Source organism: Salarias fasciatus, chromosome 11 (genome assembly GCF_902148845.1).
Source record: "Salarias fasciatus chromosome 11, fSalaFa1.1, whole genome shotgun sequence".
NCBI lineage: Eukaryota > Metazoa > Chordata > Actinopteri > Blenniiformes > Blenniidae > Salarias > Salarias fasciatus.
Window position 1 is genome coordinate 33,960,649 of NC_043755.1, and position 23,521 is coordinate 33,984,169.

A 23,521-nucleotide genomic window follows, 5' to 3' on the forward strand; every position below is an offset into this window, starting at 1 on the left:
TGGAGCTCTTTGCTTGTGGTGGACTTCTGACTGACGGGTTCAGAACTTGCTTGCTGGCCGAGGTTCCACAACAGCTGCATGAGGAACAGACTCCCAGAATCCTCCTGACTAACACCAGACCCGTTGTTCAACAAAGAAGACCAGCTGGAACCGCAGGTGCTGAGGAACAACTTCATACCGGGCCAGCGGGACTGATTCCTCCCCCCCCGGATCAGCCGAGCGAAACAGATGCAGCCACTCATTTTCTTTGTATTTATTCTATTCATTTTGTTTCATTGTTTTTTTTTATCAGATTTCATGACCTTCCATACAGTTCCTAGAAATAGTCTTGTTTATTTTAAGTACAGTCATTTAATTTTGATGGCTGCTTCACTCATCAGTGGCTTTTAGTGCGGTTCTTCCCTGAGCTGGAGCATTTCCTCCTCTCCACCACAGATAGCGTTGAAGAAATGATGGTGTTACCAAATGTGGTTGGCTGATGAAACCAGATGCAACGTGTTGAGTTTTACTCTGTGCTTTTAGAGAAGTGAGTCCAAAAAAAGACGAGTTCATCTGAGAGGAAGAGGCGGTGAGAGCAGAGCGGAGGAGGCTGGAAGAGTTGGACCTCCGTCAGACTTGGCCGGGACTAATGATGGCGCTCCGCATGCTGGTGGTCTGCTGCAGCTGCTGGCTGCTGCTCACAGGTGAGGCCCGGCAGCCGTTCCTCCCGGTTCCACCGACCCGCTGACTCTCCTGAGAGTAGTGACGTCCGTCTCCAGCAGCCTTCACAGAAACCCTCCTGAGATGAATTCTCTGTATCGTTCCTCCAGCAGCGTTTTCAGCTCTTTATCTCCGTCCTGATTCTTGTTTTTCCAGCTGCTGAGATTCCAAATATCATCTATCCGTTCACCTCCACCTGTGCAGTCGAAGGATCCACCGTCACCCTCCCCTGCAGCTTCACACCCCTGACGTCTGTCACTGAGGGGAGGAAGACCATTTACCGGAAAATCGTCCGAGTCGTTTGGTGCAGGAACCATCTGATCTGCCACGGTCCAACCCCGACTGTATATGACAGTGAAATACAGAGAACATCTCGTTTTCAGTACCTGGGAGACATGGAGACAGTCTGTACTCTACAGATCTGGAACATCCAGAGTTATGATGGGGGAACCTTCCGCTTCAGGATGGAAGTTAATGATACTGTGGGACATTTTACAAACCGAACAGGAGTCACAGTCAAAGGTGAGAAATAACATTGTTCTGCTAACATCCAGACTATAAAGCATCTTCCTCCTCTAACATCCAGATCATAGAGCATCTTGAAGGGTATGAGGGTATCTACCGGCTATCTGCCTGCCGCTCTGCAGCCTGGTCTCCTGATGTCCAGTAATAACAATGACCATGGAAGGAAAACGCTCTCTGTAGTTTCAGACGGGGTCCAGATGGAGATCAGCAGCTCTGGAAATCATTCAGAGCTCAGAAAAGGTGGAGCAGTCACACTGAGGTGCTCGTCACACTGCACCACCCACCGGCTGGAGGTCACGTGGTTCAGAGATGGCCACGCCCTCCCAGAGTCTGGCCCCGCCCTCCAGCTCAGCCCTCTGAGCGCAGAGCATTCTGGGAACTACACGTGTCGACTGAAGGCCAAGGCGAGGACGACGTCGCAGCCGTTCAGCCTGAAGGTGGAAGGTCTGGAAGGTGCGTTTGATTTGAATGTGGGGACGTCCAGGCATGGAGCTGCTGCTCTGCTGCTCCTCTTCTAATGTTGCCTTCAGTTTGACAGAACAATGAACTTTTCCCTGCAGACCAGTGTCACTGTGGAGATTGAGGACGACTTTAATTCGCCAACGTAGTGAACATTAAACTTGACCTCAGCTACAGTTACTGAAGCTTCTTTGAGCTCATTACTGACAAGAAAATGGTAGAAGAACGGCTGCGTCCAACATCAGGATTATAGAGCATCTTCCTCCACTGACTGTTCACCCCTAGTATTTATAGCCCAGCTGATTGAAAGGCTTTTTTCCCCGAGCCTAATTTTAACCTGAAATCATCCTGACTCAGCCGCTTCACAGGAAGACTCTGCCGGTTTCTGTTCCTGCCAGAACTTCCTCAGAGAACCGGCTGACAGCAAATATTTCTTTCTATGTTTTTCAGGTGCCAACCCGGCCCTGATCGCCGGTGTGACCTGTGGTGTCCTTCTGGCTGGAGTCGCTCTAATCGTAAGCCTCGTCTTCATCCGAAGGTGGGAGGAGTTCCTGTATCGACATCAATCCACCAGCAACATCCTCACAACACCAGCTGAACCACCGTGTTTTAGATTTAGAGTTAATGTGGTGACGGCTGTGGTCTAGTGGGGAGTGCAGTCGTCTTACAATCGGGAGTTTGTTGGTTCCAAGGCCAGCCGAGAGACACAGTCTCTCCAGCGTGTCCTAGATCTTCCCCGGGGTCTCCTCCCGGTGGGACATGTCCAGAAGACCTCCCCAGGGAGGCGTCCAGGAGGTTCCATCCTAAAGAGGTGCCCGAGCCTCCTCAGCTGCTCCTCTCGATGTGGAGGAGTAGCGGCTCTACTCCGAGCTCCTCCCTGGTGACTGAGCTCCTCCCTCTGTCTCTAAGGGAGTCCAACCACCCTACGGAGGACGCTCATTTCAGCCGCTTGTATCCGGGATCTTGTCCTTTCGGTCATGACCATAGGTGAGGGTGGGAACTTAGATTGACCGGTAAATCGAGAGCTTCGCCTTTCGGCTCCTTCTTCACCACAACGGACCGATACAACGACCGCATCACTGCAGCCGCTGCACCGATCCGTCTGTCAATCTCACCTCCATCCGTCCCCCACTGTGAACAAGACCCCCTCCACTTGGGCCAGAGTCTCTCCACCGACCTGGAGAGGGCAAGCCACCTTCTTCCAGTCCAGGACCAGGGCCTCGGATCTGGAGGTGCTGATCCTCATCCCTGCCACTTCACACTTGGCTGCAAACCGCCCCAGTGCATGATGGGCCAGGTTCAATAGAGCCAACAGGACAACATCATCTGCAAAAAGCAGAGATGAAATCCTGTGGTCCAGAACCAGACCCCCTCTGGCCCCTGGTCCCTGAACCAGACCCCCTCCAGCTCCTGGCTGCACCGAGAAATTCTGTTCATAAAGATTATGAACAGAACCGGTGACAACGAGCAGCTCTGCTGGAGTCCAACGTGAATCAGGAACAGGTCCGACTTACTGCCGACAATGGGGACCAGACTCCTACTCCGATCATAGAGAGACCGGACGGCCCTTAACAAGGGGTCCTGGACTCTGTACTCCCAAAGCCAACCACAAGACACCATGAGGGACGCGGTCGAATGCCTTCTCCAAGTCCACAAAACACATGTGGACTGGTTGGGCGAACTCCCACGACCAGGACGAAAACCGCATTGTTCCTCCTGGATCCGAGGTTCGACTATCGGTTGAATCCTCCTCTCCAGTACCCTGGAATCCCTGGAATAGACTTTCCCGGGGAGGCTGAGGAGTCTGACCTCCCTATAGTTGGAACACATCCTCCGGTCCCCCTTTTTAAACAGGGAAACCACCACCCTGGTCTGCCAGTCCAGAGGTTCTGTCCCCGACCGCCACGCAATGTTACAGAGACGTGTCAACCAAGACAGCCCTTGCACATCCAGAGACTTGAGGTACTCAGGATGAATCTCGTCCACCCCCGGCGCCTTGCCACTGAGGAGCTTACCAACCACCTCTGAGACCTCAGCCTCTGCTTCCTCTATGGGAGACGTGGCGATGGGATTGAGGAGGTTCTCCAAGTATTCCTTCCACTGTCATATAAAGTCCCCAGTGGAGAATAGCAGCTCCCGTCCTCCACTGTAAACAGTGTTAGTGGAGACCTGCTGTCCTCTCCTGAGGCGCCGGACGGCTTGCTAGAATGTCTTTGAGGCTGACCGGTAGTCCTCCTCCATGGCCTCCTGAACTCCTCCCAGAGTTTTTACCTCCAGAACCGCTCAGGCTGCAGTTCGCTTGGCCTGCTGATTCCAGTCAGCTGCTTCTGGAGTCCCATGAGCCAACAGGACTCGACAGGACTCCTTCTTCAGCTTGACAGCAGCCCTGACTTCCGGTGTCTAGCACCGGGTTCGGGGGTTGCCACCACGGCAGGCACCGGAGACCTGGAGACCACAGCTCCAAGCAGCTGCTTCAACAATGGAGGTGGAGAACATGGAGAACATGGAGGACATGGAGGACATGGAGGACATGGTCCACTGGGACTCAGTGTCCTCAGCCTCCCCCGGGATATGAGAGTCTGAAAAGGTTCTTTTGAAATCTGGAATAAGTCTGAATTAAGCCTGAAATTAGTCTCATAAGTCTGAAGTAAGTCTGAATTAAATCTGGAATTAATTTCATCAGTCTTAAAAAGTGTGTTAGTAATCTGACCTGAGTCTGAACGAAGCCTTAATGAAATAAATCTCCTTGTAGGGCGCGAGCAGCAGCAGCAGAGAATTCCAGAGCTGAAGAGCAAACGGTCAGTGTGTGTGTGTGTGTGTGTGTGTGTGTGTGTGTGTGTGTGAAAATGCCTCATTTCTCTCATGACAGCAGTTTATGAAACTTTCATTGCTGTTCAGAATTTTCACTGTGTCTGGTTATAAACAGTTAAAAGAACAGAAAAGCCTGAACATAGAGACAGCTGTCCCAATGTCCACCGTCCTCTGAAATGAAGACCATCAGGCATGACATGAAACCAGGACTTTATCTAAAGAGTCACCTGTCTCCTGTCTCCATGTCTTCTGTCTCTGTGTCTCCTGTCTCCATGTCCCTCCCTCTGGGGTCTCCGGTCTGACGGCCTCCACCTGGAGCAGCAGCAGCAGGACACCAGCCGGGAGGTGGAGGACGTGAGCTACGCCTCCGTCCACTTCAAACAGTTCAACCAGGCCAGGTAGAGAATGAGGACAGAGCAGATCCATCCATCCATCCATCCATCCATCCATCCATCCATCCATCCATCCATCCATCCATGCATCCATCCATCCTCCATCCATCCATCCATCCATCCAACCAACCATCATCCATCCATCCATCCATCCATCCATCCATCCATCCATCCATCCATCCATCCATCCATCCATCCATGCATCCATCCATCCATCCATCCAACCAACCATCATCCATCCATCCATCCATCCATCCATCCATCCATGCATCCATCCATCCATCCACCATCCATCCATCCATCCATCCATCCATCCATCCATCCTCCATCCATCCATCCATCCATCCATCCATCCATCCTCCATCCATGCATCCATCCATCCATCCATCCTCCATCCATGCATCCATCCATCCATCCATCCATCCACCATCCATCCATCCATCCATCCATCCATCCATCCATGCATCCATCCATCCATCCACCATCCATCCATCCATCCATCCATCCATCCATCATCCATCCATGCATCCTTCCATCCATCCATCCATCCATCCATCCATCATCTATCCACCCATCCCTCCATCCATCCATCCATCCTCCATCCATGCATCCATCCATCCATCCATCCATCCTCCATCCATGCATCCATCCATCCATCCACCATCCATCCTTCCATCCATCCAGCCATCCATCATCCATCCATGCATCCATCCATCCATCCATCCATCCATCCATCCATCCATCCATCCATCCATCCACCATCCATCCATCCATCCATCCATCCATCCATCATCCATCCATGCATCCATCCATCCATCCATCCACCATCCGTCCTTCCATCCATCCAACCAACCATCCTTCCATCCATCCATCCATCCATCCATCCATCCATCCATCCATCCATCATCTATCCACCCATCCAACCATCCATCCATCCAGGGCGGCTGTGGATCAGTGGGGAGAGCAGTCGTCTGACAATCAGGAGGTTGTTAGTTCGATTCTTGTCTCCCCCTGTCTGCATGCCTAAGTGTCCTTGGGCAAGACACTGAACCCTGAATTGCCCCCGATGGATGGATGGATTGAGCGCCTTGCATGGCAGCTGCCTTTGCTGGTGTGTGAATGTGTGTGTGAATGGGTAGGTGTGAAGTGCTTTGGGCTCTGCTAATGCAGATGAAAAGCGCTATGTAAGTGTAGTACATTTATCATCCAATCCACCATACATCTGTCCGTCTGTCCATCCATCCACTGAATCATCATCCATCCATTCATCCATCTGGATGGAGACCCTGTATCTTCAGAACTCCCCCCTGGCTGGACTCGCCTCCATCAAGAACCCAGTCTGTCTCTTTCTCACTCTGTTTCTTTATTTTTGTGTTCTTCAGGAAAGCAGTTCAGGACGAGGACGCCGTGATCTACTCCTCTGTCTCCGGCCGAGGCTGAAGTCTGCATCTTCAGTGTTTTACGGCACCGGTTTGTGGTGAAGGTCCCTGTTTCCCAAACTGTGGCTGAGGACCTAAAGTGGGACTCCACTTTGTTCCAGACGGAGCAGTTTGACATAGAGATGATTCATCCAAACTATTCAGTCTGATTCAGATCTGCGGAACAGCTGAGGAACAGCTGAGGAACACCTTCTCCTGGCTGTGTTGAGTTCTTCAGATTCAGTCATGTAGAGACGTTCCGTTGGTTCTGAGGAGGTTTGGGAATGTTCCTTCTCTCTTTCATTGACTCCCTGAAATCCAGAACCCTGCTGTCGCGTCTCCAGATAAATTCTGTTCTTAACATGAAGAACGTTCCTGAAGCGCGGCCACAAACCTGAAGATTGTTTTTCTACTGTATTCTAATAGATTTAATCGGCTTTTTTGGAAAGATATCTTTCTGTCTGTTTTTGTTATTGATTGTGTTTGCATGTTTTTTTTCATGTGTTAATTCAAACATAGCAATAACGCCTATTATCATAAACTCTGTTTTTAAAGATTCCTTTCTGTGTAAACAGCGTCGTTTTTCGGTTTGACCCTTTCTCGAAGGATGACTGAATTGAAGATGTTGAGTCCACCTCTTGGGTCAGGGACATGTAATAGGAAGTTGCCCATGAAGAAAAGAGGAAGGACAATTTTAGCAGAAAGAAAAGCAACTTTCACACATTTCTGCACACATGATGTGCAGTTTTACTGCTTCAGAGTGGCAGCCGACAAGTCGCCAGGGGAGAAAACGCTTCAGCAATTCAACAATTTCAACATCGTCTCGACATGTTTTCATGAAATGCTTTACTGGGTAAACTGTGTCAAAATTTAAAGGACATCTCTTTCATCAGCAACCAAACTCTGGACCAAGGAACATCTGTATGTTGAGGATTCTGACAGGAAATAACATCTGGTTCTGAAACAATCAGCGGACGAATCCATTAATGTTCTGACATGAGGATAAGAAACAAAGTTTTCCACAAAGAGTGTCAGTAGGATTTATTCCAGCTCCATCATTAACAGAAACACCTCCACACAAACAGAACCATCTGGAATAGAACCGACAACCTCAGCATGTTCCTCCTGCGGTACAAGAAAGTTAAACTTGTGGCAGAATTCATCGAAACTCTTTAAGTGACCATCAGAGGTTAACAGCTGATGGAGAAAGTAAAGGTTTGGATCGAGTAGTTTTTATGAAAAGACTCTGAAACTGGATGTCAGCACGATTCCAGAGATAAGACTCTTATTGTGAAACAGTATTATGACAGGAAGTAGACACATTGTAGTTATTGTCTGGAAAGTTCCACCGATCATAAACTGGACAACAGAGTTTAAAGTAATATTAGTTTAAAGGAATAGGAAGACATCTGTTCTCCTTGTTCCATTTCTGTCTGGATCCTATCAAAGCTCCTTCTGCCTTTTTTTGTTTTGTGTAACAGTTAATTTCTATCTTTCTTCTCTGTCCTGTTTTCAGGCAGAATATTACAGAGAGATATAATTTCTGAAGTTACTCATCAATTCGCCTTGACTTTGCTAGGTTGATGCCAAACTTTCTCTTGAATTTACCAATTTCACATTAAAGGAGCTCCCACTTCCTTTTGTTTCAATAAAGCTTAAATAATCTTAGTTATTTCTAATCCTACACATTTATGGTTTAACAGAGAACTATTCAACTTCCAGTAAGAGAAACATTTCATGAGATCACTTGGAAAAATATCAACATCAATATCTGTATTAATATTATATCCTTCTGATCACTTCATGGCGCCGCTAAAATTTGAACAAGGCATGAAGGAGGAGTTTTTGAAATGAGTCAGAAGTCTAAACATGATTACATGGAGCTGCTTTTGCTCTTCCGAGTGTAAACTCTATTAACTGGGAATTTCTCTCTCCACATGTCAACAAGGTCATTTTTGTTTAAAAAATGTTTTAAAGCTGAACTTGAAGTTAGAAAAATACTTAGGAGGCCATCAAATCCTCATCGAAAGCTGTATCGAAATTACCACCAAATGTCGGTTCAAAATTTACAATTTTATAACCCAGTGTGTATTTCCGATTTTATTTTGACGGTTTGCGGAAGCAGCCCGGATCCTCTTCCGGTTCAGAGGTCTCTCTCCCGGCTGAAGATGGCGGCGCCCGCCGAGTTGTTTTGCTGGGAAGGAGACTGGGGTCTCCCGTCGGTCAGCACCGACTGCCTGGTGGTTCTGGTGAGTGTCCGGGCGCAGCGGCTCGGTACCGGTCCGAGGGGCCGCTCGGGCACGTGCAGGCGCGCTCCCGAGCGGCATACCGGTCACCGCTGATCCACAGTTAGCATTAGCATGCTAGCTCACGCCTGGATAGCTAAACTGTGTGTGTGTGTGTGTGTGTGTGTGTGTGTGTGTGTGTGTGTGTGTGTGTCTTTCAACATACTGATTTACACTGTCATCCCCTTCTGCGTAAAACTAACGAAAATGCTCAAGATCGATAAATCGCGCGAGTGTCACCCCGCGCGACCGGCGGATTTCTGCGCAAATAACTGATCCGTTTACGCAGCGCGATGGTTGATGGCGCAAATGCGCGTTACATATGCTCATTCGTGTGTGTGTGTGTGTGTGTGTGTGTGTGTGTGTGTGTGTGTGTGTGTGTGTGTGTGTGTGTGTGCGCGCGCGCGCGCGCGTTCGAACACGACAGCTGGGAAACATGACAGAAGTCGATTGGATGTCCTCAGATGGATTTGCCTGGTGGTCCGGACCCTGAGGTCCTCGGGTACAGGTCTACTGAGGCCCTGTTTGAACCTCATTGTTTCAGGCAGAACTGTGTTTTCATGCTGATCCACTTTGTTTCTGTTCAGAGTTTGAATTAAATCTGCGGGAAATGAATGAAACGGTGGAAAACCTGAAATCCTTGAATCAGCCAGCAGGGGGCAGCACCGCCTCAGAGTGTCTCTAAACAGTTTCCACTAAGGAGATAAACTGCTGTTCAGAAGGTCTGAGGCCCCCAGCCACGATTCTGGCTTTATTTGTTATTCTTCAGAACTTTCTCTTGTTCTTTTATTGTTTATTGTTTTTTTTGTTTTTTTTTTGGGTGGGGGGGGGGCTAGTTTTTTATTTTCTTTTGTATTTACGTCCCATGTCTTTATGTTTAGTTGTTTCTTTAGGGATTTTTTGTCTTTTGTGTTTTTCAAGTTTCGTGTTTTGTGTGTGTTTAGGTGTTTATGCTTAGTGTGAGTGTTTAGGTGTTGTGTGTCTATAGGTTCTTGAATTGTTTTCATCCTTTTCGTGGGAACGCCCACAGCCTTCTGTTTGTGGTCGTGCCCCCCCCCCACCCCCGTGCCCCCCCCCCCCCCCCCCCCCCCCCACCCCACCCCCGTGTCCACAGCTGTGGAACAAACTTCTTCACCTCCATCAGACCGACTTCACGGCTCGACGTTTACGAGGAAATTCCGGCTCATTTTTCCGTGCTGTAAAAGCGGAATGAGGACGCCGTTCTCCGCTCGGAACAGAACAACTGAGTCATTTTACTGGAAGGGCTGCTGGAGTGTGTGTTGGAGTGTGTGCTGACCTGTCCCCCCCCCCCCCCCCAGGCCTACGCTCAGTTTGCCGGAGCCCCCCTGAAGCTGCGCCGGACGTCCAGCCCCTGGAGGAGTCCTAGCGGTGAGGCCTCCTGCTGATTGGCAGTTTGGTCGCCACGGCGACGCCTGCTGGCGCCCGCTGGACTCACGGTGTCGCTCTGACTGTCCTCAGGTTGTCTTCCTGCTCTGAGGACGGAGCAGAGGGAAACTCTGTCCCGACCCGCGGACATCATCATCCACCTGCGGAAACAGGTCAGCGGGGTTCCCTCTTCCCAGCATGCCGCGGGGCGGCGGCCCTGATGTCTGTGTGTCGTCAGTGTTTCCTTATTAACAGTTATCATGGCCAGTTTTGTGTGTGTGTGTGTGTGTGTGTGTTAATTGCGACCGTGTGTGTCCACGCCGTGGCGTCTCTGTTCAGGGTTGTGAGGATTATCAGCTCTGCAGGAATGTGTCTCCGACTGCAGCTTCCTGTGGTTTCATGAGGTTTTCCAGTCTGACACACACACACACACACACACACACACTCAGAGTAGTCTGACTTGTACTCTTCATTGAGAAAATTTGATTTGTGTGTGTGTGTGAGAGAGATCTTGCAGCTCAGCCTGGTGTTTCAGCTGACCTTTGAACTTTGATCTTTGTCGATCTGGACTCGGTGCAGCTGTTAGAACTCCTGAACATCAGTCCCAGCTGGAGCCGCTGTCTGCCTGCGCTCACAGTCCAGTCGGCCCCGGCCGTCCCGGCCGTCCCGGGACGCAGCCGGGTCGGCCCCATGCGGCCTGGGGGGCTCTCAGGGGCCCACACCAGCTCGGCCCAAAGCCTCTTTTGTCACGCACTCACGCCATATTGTATTTCTCACGCCGAAAAAACCAAAATACCGGTGAATAACCGGGACGATCAAACATGTCTGCAAGCGTCTCACTTACTTGTCAATCAAAAAAGGAAAGGGGCGGGGCTAAAATAGCCAATAACCAATGACAGAAGGCCTTGTTGTCACGTGAGTCTGCTGGAGCGTGAGCAGCAGGTTATTTTGAATCAGATTGATCACCATTTTCTTCTTTGTTGTCGTTGCGTCAATACTTCAAAATCTACTGGAATACAATTAAAACAACTGAAATGTATGATCTTACTGTTATATTACATAAACGCAGACAGAGTGAGAGATTTAGTGATTGACTGATTTATAACAGCCTTGTGTCAGTATGAAGGTGAATGCACACATCTGAGTCAAAATAAATATTTTAAAAATTGAACAGAACTTGTTTGTTATATAATGCACAGAAGCGTATTTGTTGGCAAATATAATTAGTTTAAGAGCAAAAACTCGCTCCGTTAAAAAAAAAAAAATCAGTTTGTGACGCACTTCCGGGTTGCAGGTCAGAGTCCTTAGCAACAGCCTAGCAACCAGCCATGTCATTAGTTGTTGCTCTATTTTAGCCCCGCCCCTTTTCCCTTTTTGATTGACAAGTAAGTGAGACGCTGCAGACATGTTTGCTCCTCCCGGTTATCCACCGGTACTTTTTCTTCAGCGTGAGAAACACAATGTGAGTGTGTGACGAGAGGCTTCGGGCCGAGCTGGTGAGCAGCTCACAGTCAGTCGGCCCCTGAGAGCCCCCCCAGGCCGCATGGGCCCGACTCGGCTGCATCCCCCTAAAACTACCCCCCTGCAGTTACCCCCCTAAAACTACCCCCCTACATCTACCCCTCGCTCTGTCTCCACTCCTCAGTCTGTCTCTCCTTGTCCCAGAAGTACAATGCAGACTTCGACCTTTCTGCTAAGGAGGGAGCCGACAGTCTGGCCTTCATCTCGCTGATGGAGGAGAAGCTGGTTCCTGCTCTGGTGAGAACCCCGCCATCCCCGCCGTCCCTCCTCCTCCTCCTCCTCCTCCTCCCCCTCCCCCTCCTCCTCCTCCTCCTCTTCCTCCTCCTCCTCCTCACGCCGGCGCTCTCCCCCTCAGATCTACGCCTTCTGGATCGAGCCGAAGAACTACGTGGACGTGACTCGGCGCTGGTACGCCGAACACATGCCGTTCCCTCTCAACTTCTTCATGCCGGGGCGGATGCAGCGCCAGCAGCTGGAGAAGCTCCGCCTCCTGCGAGGAGACGAGACGCTGGAGGCCGGGGACGAGCTGGAGAAGGAGGTGAGGGTGGGGGGGGGGCTCAGTTGTGGGTTTGCTTGCTGGTTTTTTTTTTTTTTTTTTTTTTTTTTTATTAACTGTTTTAGCTTAAAATGTGTGTGTGTGTGTGTGTGTTCCAGTTGTTCCGTGATGCTGCGGAGTGTATGAACCTGCTCTCGCAGCGTCTCGGTTCACACAAGTTCTTCTTCGGAGACTCGTAAGTTGGCAGCTGTTCCAGATGTGACGACGGTTTCGCCTTCTGTTTGGTAAAAAGTCCCCCCCCCCCCCCCCGCCGCCAGGCCCTCGTCCCTGGACGCCTACGTCTTCGGCCACCTGGCTCCCGTCCTGAAGTCTCGGCTGCCGAACTCCAAGCTGCAGCAGCACCTGAAGACTCTGGACAACCTGAGCGGCTTCTGCTGCAACATCCTGCTGCTGTACTTCCCCCGCGACGGCCGAGGTGAGGCGGCGCCGCGCACGAGACCGCGCACGAGACCGCGCACGAGTCCACGCACGGCCCCGTGGAAACATAGCTTTTTGCAAATGCTCTGACTCTAGCCCCTTTCCCACCGGCCAAAAAACCCATTTAAACCCGCTAGGGCTGAAATGATTCATCGAATAAATTGAATAATTCGATTATAAAAAAGCTTCGAATTAAATTCTGTTGCTTCGAGGATTCGTTTATTGTGTACAGTGAAACTACCGTGAACCCGCTGGCGTGTAGCGCCCGGAACTGAAGCGCAGCATGTTTCCGCACGAGAGTGTAAGACGCACGGACATGTCGGAGCGAGCAGGTGGAGCACAGCGGGGAAACGACGGAGAGGTGAAAGGAATGGAGCTGCGTCAAAATACAGCTGAAAACAAATGGGAACGCGCGTTCCACCAGCCACGAGACGCGTCGCGTCGGATGCGGCGCGTTGTCGCGACACGTCAGACGCGTTTTCGCGGCGCGTCGGGGCGTTGAAGAGCAGAATGAAGAAAATGCTGGTGAGAAGGAGGAAGCACAAAGAAAACGCCTGAAAATGCCAGAAGTTTGGGACAACTTTAAACGAAAAAAAGGGAAGAGCTCGGTGCAAAGTCTGCACTGCCAAGCGGAGCTGGCGGATTATAACAGCACCACGTCCATGCTAAAAAAAAAAAAGTGACTGTATTCTGAAATTGTTGTTTGCACTCCTTTGAATGCATTTTAAAATTTTAGGGCAGCTGTCAGTCCAAAAAGGTGAACGTGCTGTTTTGGACTCAGCCTGAGTTTTATTGTTTTTGTTTGCTTTTTGCACAAAACAGATGGCAAATTAATATCAAGAGGAACTGTTTGATAATACAGAATATTGCCTGTCGTACTGGAAGGGTTCTTTAATAATCAGCTTTCAAGTGCTTTTTTTTATAATCTATAAGGTAAGGCCTTAACCCTCTATTAGGTATTTTATTTATTTTTTATTCAAATAATTTGTGAATTTAAAGTGCAATGTTCATCCAAGCAATGAGTGTTCTTGTGCAGTGTAATAAATGTTACTGCAAGCATGAATAGTAGTTCAATTTTTTTGTCCGTGGTGAGTTGTATGCTTGCCAAAATAAAATAAAAAGAAATGTTTAAAAAAATATATAAAATATATTTTATCCGATGAATCGATTAATTGACCAAATTAATCGATAGATTCATCGATTACTAAAATAATCGATAGCTGCAGCCCTAAAACCCGCTAATAACCGGCTCGTCACGGCAGTAGGAAGGGATTTAATCGGCATTTCGACCCGAGTCGTTCAACCCTGCAATCGACCCAGGAAGCTACCGGGTCGCTGCTACCGGCTTTCAGTGGGAGGGACACGTCCAGGAACTCGCGCGATGACGTCGACGCAGCGCGGCTACGTTAGCGCGCTAGTTGTCATTCTGGACACAGCGTGAGATTTGCTTCAAGATGACCCAGAGTTGGCAGGACAGCGAGAGAGAGCCCCTCCTGATCCGCAGGGAAGAGGGGATTCGTGTACATGTAGCGGGACGGTGTTCTGCTGCATTGTTTACTTTTGTTTTGCTCTGTCGCGCTGATGATGTCATCAACGTGGGACACTATTGGCGCGGGAAAACGCAGCGACGCGGCTCGCCAGCAGGCGGCTGGACCCGGGTCTGCAGGCGGTGGGGGAGGAGTCTTAAGCCGATCGTTAGTGGGTTGAAAACACGGGTCGACCCGCCAGCTGCAGTGGGAAAGGGGGATCTGTCTCCATGGAAACAGGGAAAAAAAACAACTTTTTCACAACACTCCGTCTCCATGGAAACGGGTCAAAACGCTCCACAGAATCTTGAAGTAGCTTTTCTGAAACAAACATTTTCAAAACGTCATCTAAACGCAGAAATTGTGAAAAACCTTCCAGAAGCTCCGCCCCCCCGTCCAGGAAGTGACCTGCTGCTCCGTCAGGCGACCTGCAGCTGCTGCGGGAGAATCTGAGCTGTAAACTGTCTCCCCCCCGCAGATGCCTCCAGCCAGAAGACGGCCCCCCAGCCGGACGGCGGCGCCGACTTCGACCACGTGCCTCACAAGCGCAGGAAGCAGTTCCTGTCGGCGCTGGTGGCGCTGGGCGCCATGCTGAGCTACGCCCTGCTGACCGGCATGGTGTCCATCCAGCACGTCCAGCAGGGGGCGCTGGAGGACGAGCCGGCCCACCTGCAGCCCCTGGGGGAGCACGAGGACGAGGGGGACGGCTGAGGACCGGGGGACCGGGACCGGGGCTGGGGGGCTTTATGGGGGGAGGGGGGTCAGAAATCAAACTACCATCAGGAGTGTGGCTCAGAGGTCAGGGCTGCTGGTGCTGCTGCTGGCTGTGTGTGTGTGTGTGTGTGTGTGTGTGTGTGTGTGTGTGTGAGAGAGTGTGAGTGTGAGTGTGTGTGTACACAGATGTTATTAAAACTTCACTCCAGAGCCAAGAAACTGCTTGTTTTTTTCTTTTTTTCTTTGGACATCGAGGCGAACGTGAGTGTGTGTGCACACGTCGTTTTGTGTGTGTGTGTGTGTGTGTGTGTGTGTGTGTACAGGTTTAATCAGGACGTAAACACACGGTACCAGAGCGATCTTTAAGACGAGCAGATTGACTCAACTTTTCCAAACTGCTGCTTTTTGAAGTTTTTTGTTTCAAAGTAAGAAAAACTAAAATAATTTGACTTGAAGAGAAAAAAAAACAGATTTTAATTTTTGACTTTGAGAGATTCCAGAGTTCAGAGTAGAAACGCAAACACGAGAAAACCAGGCTGGAGGAGTCATTTCAGAAAAAGAAGAATGTTAAAGGGGCTGTATCCTGCAAAATTCACTTTTTGTATGTTTTAACCTTGTTATATGTTCTGTTCTCACCAAAAACTCCCCAAAGTGTTTTTTTCTTCCGCGCCTGCATGTTTGAGCTTTCCTCCTTGTTGTGCTGCTCAGAGAGGCAGCCCCTCCCACCGTGAAAACGCTCTGTTTTCCCACGTTCACGTCACACGGAGAAGACGGCTCCCCTGAGGGCCCCCCCCCCCCCCCGCAGGCCCTCGGCAATCAGCATTGCAGCTTTTTTCTAACTCTGATTACGGAGATAAACTTTCACCATCGTCTGAAAGCAACAGTCAAGCAAGAGCAAGAGTCTGGAGGGTCTGAAGGGTCAGAAGGGTCTGGAGGGTCTGGAGGGTCTGAAGGTCTGAAGGGTCTGGAGGGTCTGGAGGGTCTGAAGGTCTGAAGGGTCTGGAGGGTCTGAAGGGTCAGAAGGGTCTGGAGGGTCTGGAGGGTCTGAAGGTCTGAAGGGTCTGGAGGGTCTGAAGGGTCTGGAGGGTCTGAAGGTCTGAAGGGTCTGGAGGGTCAGAAGGGTCAGAAGGGTCTGGAGGGTCTGGAGGGTCTGAAGGTCTGAAGGGTCTGGAGGGTCTGAAGGGTCAGAAGGGTCTGGAGGGTCTGGAGGGTCTGAAGGTCTGAAGGGTCTGGAGGGTCTGGAGGGTCTGAAGGTCTGAAGGGTCTGGAGGGTCTGGAGGGTCTGAAGGTCAGAAGGGTCTGGAGGGTCAGAAGGGTCTGGAGGGTCTGGAGGGTCAGAAGGGTCTGGAGGGTCAGAAGGTCTGAAGGGTCTGGAGGGTCTGGAGGGTCTGAAGGGTCTGGAGGGTCTGGAGGGTCTGAAGGTCTGAAGGGTCTGGAGGGTCAGAAGGGTCAGAAGGGTCTGGAGGGTCAGAAGGGTCAGAAGGGTCTGGAGGGTCTGGAGGGTCTGAAGGGTCTGGAGGGTCTGGAGGGTCTGAAGGTCTGAAGGGTCTGGAGGGTCTGGAGGGTCTGAAGGTCTGAAGGGTCTGGAGGGTCTGAAGGGTCTGAAGGGTCAGAAGGGTCTGGAGGGTCTGGAGGGTCTGAAGGTCAGAAGGGTCAGAAGGGTCTGGAGGGTCTGGAGGGTCTGAAGGGTCAGAAGGGTCTGGAGGGTCTGGAGGGTCAGAAGGTCTGAAGGGTCTGGAGGGTCTGGAGGGTCTGAAGGTCAGAAGGGTCTGGAGGGTCTGAAGGGTCAGAAGGGTCTGGAGGGTCTGGAGGGTCTGAAGGTCTGAAGGGTCTGGAGGGTCTGAAGGGTCTGAAGGTCTGAAGGGTCTGGAGGGTCAGAAGGGTCTGGAGGGTCAGAAGGGTCTGGAGGGCCTGAAGGGTCTGGAGGGTCTGAAGGGTCTGGAGGGTCTGGAGGGTCAGAAGGGTCTGGAGGGTCTGAAGGGTCTGAGGGTCTGGAGGGTCTGAAGGGTCTGGAGGGTCTGAAGGGTCTGGAGGGTCTGGAGGGTCTGGAGGGTCTGGAGGGTCTGAAGGGTCTGAAGGGTCTGGAGGGTCTGGAGGGTCTGGAGGGTCTGGAGGGTCTGAAGGTCAGAAGGGTCTGGAGGGTCAGAAGGGTCTGGAGGGTCTGAAGGGTCTGGAGGGTCTGGAGGGTCTGGAGGGTCTGGAGGGTCTGAAGGTCAGAAGGGTCTGGAGGGTCAGAAGGGTCTGGAGGGTCTGGAGGGTCTGGAGGGTCAGAAGGGTCTGGAGGGTCTGAAGGGTCTGAGGGTCTGAAGGGTCTGGAGGGTCTGAAGGGTCTGGAGGGTCTGAAGGGTCTGGAGGGTCTGAAGGGTCTGAAGGGTCTGGAGGGTCAGAAGGGTCTGGAGGGTCTGAAGGGTCTGAAGGTCTGGAGGGTCTGGAGGGTCTGAAGGGTCTGGAGGGTCTGAAGGGTCTGGAGGGTCTGGAGGGTCTGGAGGGTCTGGAGGGTCTGCGCTTGGTGAGTTTCTAACAGGAAAAGACGTTTTCGCGTGTCTCTCTGTGTAGAGAAGCTAGAGCTAAAGAGCTAAAGCTAACCCTTAGAGACGCTAACGAAGCTCTGATTGGTTGAAGTAGCTGTCAGTCAAAGTCCACAGGGGGAGAGGCGGCATTTTCAGTGAAACAGAGTGTTTTCTCTTCCGGGTTTCAGAATTAGCCCCAGAAAATCTTTTATTTCACACAAAATCACTTTTCCTTTGCGCCAAAAATAAACTATTACCATGTTAGAGCCATTTCTAGGGTTTGGACGAGCTAAAAAAGCAGGATACAGCCCCTTTAAAACCTTCTCAGTCATTTGACACCTTCAGTGTTCTCTCTCACTTTTAATCACTTCTCATTGAACAAATCCGAAAAATCACCTGAAACAAGACAAAAGACTCCAGAGAGGTGTCGTCCTTTCTCTAACGTTCAGTTTGAAGAGCTTTGGGTGTTTTAGTTTTACTTCTCACCGGTTCAGCGGATCAGGAGCCGCTCCGTCTCCATGGAAATGGACCAGACTGCGTCCAAATCAAGTCAAATCTCAGTGGACCTCAGGCTCTGCCTTGAGGAACTCCTTCCTGAACAGCTTGGTTGGATATCTGGAAACAATCCGGCTGAAAGCTGATAGAATGGACATGTTTTTTAAGAATCGGTGACGTCTGAGGTTCTGCTTTCTTCTCCTCGTCGGGATTTTGGCTCGTTTGAGAAGAAAACGTGATTGAAGAATGAAGTCCAGGAACACGACGGAAGAACCAAGAACCAGACTGAAGGACCGGGTGAAGGACAGGCTGGACAGTGGTCCAGTGTTCAGCTGGTTTGAAACGGTCCTCCCTCCCTCTGTCCCTCCCCCTGTCCCCCGTCCAGCCCCCAGACCTTGAAGACGTCCAGCTGCACATGACGACACCTCGGAGGAATCTGAGCCTGACTGCCCCCCCCCCCCCCCTCGGTCAGGGGAAAAAGAGGTGTGGTCTGGGTGGAGGTGGAGTTTCCTCCCTCCCCCCCTCACCTGCTGTTAAAGGCAGGTTTCCACGGCAACGCCCGGGAGCAGAAACAAACAGAGAGGAGGAGACTGAGCTCTGCTGTCTTCGTCAGGAGGGGCAGTGGTTCGCACCGTCGCCTCACGCTGACCGGTCTCCGGTTTGAGTCCGTCTGACTGTCTCCAGTGGAAATGAAAGACTTTCAGAGCCCGTTTCCATGACGACGCAGCCCAGAGCCACTGAAAACACTACTTTTGAAAAAAATGTGGAACTTTTCGGAGTGCAGCTCGGCTGCAGACGGTTCTGCACAACATGGAACCATTTTCAGTGTTTTAGCTGTTTCCATGGAAACAAACTTCATTGAGGAAAAAACACAAAAACGATGCGTTTTCACTGGGAACCGAAAATCCTCCCACATCCCGACTGAAGCGGATATCAGGAGGCAGCGACTTCCAGATGTTCCTTCCTGCCAGCATCCGGAAGAGACGTTTAACATCTGCAGAGGGAAAAACTTTGAAACCTTGAATAACGCAGGAGACAGAAACGGGGATGTTTCTCTGAAACTCCTCTGGCTCTTTGTGTTTTTGTTTCTGGACTTCATTAATGTCGCTGCGCGCGCCAGCCGCTCGGTGCGCGCGCCTCCAGCGGTTTCCAGCTGTGCTCGTGCACGCTCCCGTTCGCTCCCCCTCCTCCGGTCGGGTCGGTGGGTGGTCGGTGGGTGGCGGCTCCTCTCTCGGTTCTGCTGCGCCGCGAGGCTCGGTTTCTCCTCCGCTGACAGCCCCGGCCCCGGTCCCGGTCCCGGTCCCGGTCCCGCGCTCCTTCTGTCCCCTCGCGAAGCCTCCAGACCCGCCTCTCGGTCCAGGATGGGCTGCAGCGTCCCGGTTCTGCTGTCGGTCCTGTGCGCGCGGCTCGCGCTCGGAGTCCCGGACGGAGCGGACGTCCAAGGTAAACGGAACCGGATCCGCCGGGTCCCGGGTTCGGGACTTGAACTTGACTTGAGCGCACGTGTGGAGTACTGCAGGTTCTGCTGGAAACTTGTGAGGTTGCCAGGTTGGAGAAAATCCTCCTTCTTCAGAACCTCCAGAGAAACTTTCTGTGTAAATACGGAGTTTTAAACGCACATTTGAATCAATTAATAATCTTTAAGGTATTTTTTTCATTTTCTTAAGGCACCATTCAAAAATAAAAGACTTGTCTACTTAAAAAAAATATATTGAATAATTTGTTCACATTAATTGAGATTTTTTTGTTTGAAACATTTATTTTTCTACGGGAAAAAGAAATGAAGAGTTTCACATTCATGTTAATAACTATCAGACTCTCAGAGAATAATTTAATTGTGATTAATTGCAGAGGCGGGAGTAGGTTAGATTAACAAAGAAATAGGAGAGAAAAGTGAATTCTGAAAAAGAGAAGAAATGTTTTACATTATGGAGTTAAAACCGTATACTGTCGCTCAAAATGTGATTACTGGGTTTAACAAATGAATCTTTTCACAGGACGAACTCTGAGCTCGACATGTGATGGGCTGTGAAGCCAGTTTTAACAAGGAGAGTTTTCATTCACTCATTCACTCATTCACTCATTCAGCGGAGTGAAGTTTCTCTGTCAGGTGTTTTTTTCTCGGTGTGAACAGAAACCAGAGGAGACCCGAAGAAAACGAGCATTTAACAGTGAAATCATCATTTTAAAGGGAAGCTCATCAGAATCCTGCTGCAACCTCAAAGTTCCTGTTCTGGTCCGAGAGCCAGCGCCAGGCTGGTCAGGAGCCTGCAGAGAGGGGGGGCAGAAGAGTTCTGCAAGAGAGCTGGTCCTGGGACCAGAACCAGGTCCAGGAGCAGAAGCAGGAGGAGGACAGGTCCTGGTCCAGGTCCAGGTCCTGGTCCAGGTCCTGGTCCAGGTCCTGGTCCAGGTCCTGGTCCAGGTCCAGGTCCAGGTCCAGGTCCAGGTCCTGGTCCTGGTCCAGGTCCAGGTCCAGGTCCAGGTCCAGGTCCTGGTCCTGGTCCAGGTCCTGGTCCAGGTCCTGGTCCAGGTCCTGGTCCTGGTCCAGGTCCTGGTCCTGGTCCAGGTCCTGGTCCAGGTCCAGGTCCAGGTCCTGGTCCTGGTCCAGGTCCTGGTCCTGGTCCAGGTCCTGGTCCTGGTCCTGGTCCAGGTCCAGGTCCAGGTCCAGGTCCTGGTCCTGGTCCTGGTCCTGGTCCTGGTCCTGGTCCAGGTCCAGGTCCAGGTCCAGGTCCAGTCTCAGAGGATCCAGACTTCAGACTCCACTGCGTTCAGTTCTTTAATGAGTTCCAGGTTTGGAGAGTCCCCCCCCCCCAGGGGGACCCGGGACGTGGATCTGTTCCAGATGAGCAGCAGCAGGACGGAGGAAGTGACAGATTATCTCAGCTCCTCCAGCGGCTCGCCGCTCGGTCCCAACATGGGGAGCCGTGTTCGATTCCAGGTCTCCTGTTCAGCGTCGGTCTCGTCCACTGTAAAGACCGTTAATGTGAAAAGACCGATATGGAAATGGAAAATCTGCAAAGCGTAGCTTCAGATAATCATTTCCTGAGAGGAAGTGACATGAAGACGGACTGTAATATGAAATATTTACAAAACGTGTTTATTATTAACTATGGGATGTTTAATAATATTTACTAGATTTGATATTATTTAATATATTTATTTTATATATGATCTATATTTAATGGCAGTTATTCATTTAATTTATTTATTTTACATTGTATGCATTTTTAATTCATACCATTAATGTTTATTTTATATATTTTATTATTATATATAATTAATGTTTAACCTGAAGTTTGATGCTTTTTCTCGCTCAAATATTGGAGTTCAGCCTGATCCAGAATCACAAATCTCTGGATTCTAACAGTCGACGTATCAAGTTGTTCTAAATGGAACTTTATTTTGAAAGAAACTCCGTTGTGTTGGTTTGGTTCCTCGCTGAGACGCTCCGGTTCCTCTGTTCCCCACAGTGCTGGACGTTCTGGGCCTGCAGGACTCTAAGCAGACGGCGGCGGCGGTGGAGGCGCTGGCGGCCGGTCTGAGCGCGCTCAGTGACGTCTACGTGGCGTCCACCTTCCGGCTGCCGTCCAAGCTGGGCGGCGTCCTGCTGGGCGTCTACAGCAAGCAGGACAACCGCAAGTACCTGGAGCTCGCCGTCATGGGGAAGATCAACAAAGGTGGGTGTCCTGGTGGGGGGGTCGGCGGTGTTCCCTGGGAGGGGTTCCCTGAAACATGGAGTCTGCGGTCTGAATGTTTCACTCAGTGGAAACCAGAGGACAAACGGAAAGATTGGTTCACCGGGAGAAATGAAGGAAACACGAGACGTCTCTGTGAGGTGAGACCAGGAGTCTGGGCTCAGGGGACACCGGGTCCTCCGGCGGGGGGGGGGGGGGGGGGGGGGGGGGGGGGGGATGGGGGGGGGGAGTGGAGGAGGGGGGGTAGGGCGCTCTGGAGACCACAGATGACGCCTGTCTCCCCGCCGTTGACTCAGCAGGGAGCCGTAAACACTGGAGACTCTCGGGTTCCTCGTTTCCACTCAGTGAGACGCTCGAAGCCGCAGACGCCGCGTTTCCGTGGAAACGTCCCGCCGGCCGCTGCATCAGTGGAAACTCCAGCGGACGGTTTTTGTTTTTTTCCATAAAGAGGAAAGAGAGACGGCGGCTGATAGAAAAAACCGAGACGTGTCACCAAAACCAAAAGAACCCAAACCCTGGACAGACTCTGACCTCTGACCTCTGACCTCTGAATGGCGCTCCTCTTCTCGGCGAGAGCTGAACTCTGAAACAGCCTCCTGACTTTCGAGGTTTTGTCTCCGGTTCAGAAGAATCGCAGAGATGAAAAGTTGTGCAGGACCAAAAGCAACGTGCACGGGAGCGCACGTCACGATCTGAGACCGCATGTGAAAACTGAAGAAGCCGACAGAAGTGAAGCGTTTTTCAAAATAAAACTCCCAGCAGACTGAAGCCCATTTTGAAGCAGACGCGTTGCGTCTTCGTTGCGTCTTCGTTGCGTCTTCGTTGTGTCTTCGTTGCGTCTTCGTTGTGTCCTCATGGCGTCTTTGCCGTGTCGTTGTTGCGTCTTCACTTCCTCTGAAAATCATCTTTCTGGCTCAAGCAGCCATTTAATTATTTATTAAAACCAAAGTCAGGAGGAGAATCGGCTGAATGATACCTGAACGTCACTCGCAATACCCACAATGCCTTGTGTCCATCTCCATTAAAGCAAAATGGTGGAAAATAAACCATTGGGGCGTGTGGAGGGTGACGGTGTGAGACGCTGCAGAGGACGTGATGCTGCTGCAGGCCGTCGCGTGAAGAATGAGGCTGAGCAAGTTTTATTAAAAACCAAACTTTTTATTCTGTCATTGCAGCCCGGTTCCAAACGATCTGTAGACCAAGGCCTGTGAGAGTGTGGTCCCAGTCCATGATCTCCTGGTCCCAGTCCATGATCTCCTGAACCTGGTAGTTTGAGAAGTGACAGTCAGTCACCATAACATCAGTCCAGCACCTGCTCGTAGCCTAGCATGCTAACTCCAGGTCCTCCGTGTTTCTGCTGGTTGTGGGATTCAAACCTTCAAACTATTCATGAACCTGAAGCTCATGTTGAAGCAAACATCTGGTTCAGGACTTCCTGCTTCTTTTTGGAATGACTTCGGTTTTTCAGCTAGCTGGTTAGCATGCTAGCTTCCTTAGCAACATCGGCTGTTTTGTTGCTGGATTCAGTGTTCGATGGTGAAGCGTCTGGTTCTCATAACTCCTCATGCTGACCGAGCGGAGCCTCCGTTTCATTAGGCCGCTCCGTGTTCGGTGTTTTGCTTCAGCGTGACCTTTGACCTCGGCCAGGCCTGGGACTCCTCCAGCGTTTTGAGGGGAGGATCCGGATGTTTCCGACATGAGGCAGCGCAGCAGAAATGACCTCATCCAGCGGTGACTTCACTCCGACAGGCGGCGGCTCAGCTGTCAGACGTGGAGTAAACACTGCGGAACGTTCCAGAACTGCTCCGGTTCTCCAGTCCGGTCCTCCAGCGTCCCGTTACAGCTGAGGACGGAACCGTCTCAGCGCAGAGCTGTCAAAGCGGAAACATTTTAAAGCTGCAGTTAACCAGGTAGCCAGGTAAACAGCTAACCAGCTGACTGGGGAGCTGCAGTGTTCCGGCAGGAAGTCGGGTTCAAGGTGGAACATTAACGTCTCATTTTAAAGGTTCAAAGCTGGTCTGTCTCACAGCCAAACTCCACTTTACTCCTCCTCCTCCTGCTCCTCCTCCAGTTCTCCTCCGGTACGTCCGAGCTGATGGGAAGATCCACACG

At 51.0% G+C, this 23,521-nt stretch overlaps 3 protein-coding genes across 3 annotated transcripts in view; all 3 read left to right on the top strand.

Moving 5' to 3' along the window:
* Positions 1 to 125: 125 nt before the first annotated feature.
* LOC115396179 (coxsackievirus and adenovirus receptor homolog) lies at positions 126 to 6,734 on the top strand. Its single transcript, XM_030101892.1, has 8 exons — positions 126 to 156; positions 523 to 683; positions 856 to 1,221; positions 1,405 to 1,677; positions 2,134 to 2,221; positions 4,436 to 4,481; positions 4,816 to 4,892; positions 6,269 to 6,734. The coding sequence occupies exons 2-8, from the start codon at positions 629 to 631 to the stop codon at positions 6,324 to 6,326; spliced, it is 963 nt and encodes a 320-aa protein (XP_029957752.1). The 5' UTR covers positions 126 to 156; positions 523 to 628; the 3' UTR covers positions 6,327 to 6,734.
* Positions 6,735 to 8,444: 1,710 nt separating this feature from the next.
* Positions 8,445 to 14,726, top strand: mtx1a (metaxin 1a). The gene is made up of 8 exons (XM_030101891.1): positions 8,445 to 8,553; positions 9,909 to 9,978; positions 10,069 to 10,148; positions 11,641 to 11,733; positions 11,852 to 12,034; positions 12,151 to 12,227; positions 12,310 to 12,467; positions 14,474 to 14,726. The coding sequence occupies exons 1-8, from the start codon at positions 8,473 to 8,475 to the stop codon at positions 14,704 to 14,706; spliced, it is 975 nt and encodes a 324-aa protein (XP_029957751.1). The 5' UTR covers positions 8,445 to 8,472; the 3' UTR covers positions 14,707 to 14,726.
* A 4,145-nt stretch (positions 14,727 to 18,871) lies between these two features.
* thbs3a (thrombospondin 3a) overlaps positions 18,872 to 23,521 on the top strand; it is a 20,963-nt gene continuing 16,313 nt past the window's right edge. Inside the window, exons 1-3 of the mRNA XM_030101876.1 lie at positions 18,872 to 19,157; positions 21,185 to 21,391; positions 23,481 to 23,521. The exon at positions 23,481 to 23,521 is cut by the window's right edge and continues 213 nt beyond it. Of these exons, the coding sequence (XP_029957736.1) occupies positions 19,076 to 19,157; positions 21,185 to 21,391; positions 23,481 to 23,521 (330 nt within the window). The 5' untranslated portion in view covers positions 18,872 to 19,075. The remainder of the gene's footprint in view (positions 19,158 to 21,184; positions 21,392 to 23,480) is intronic.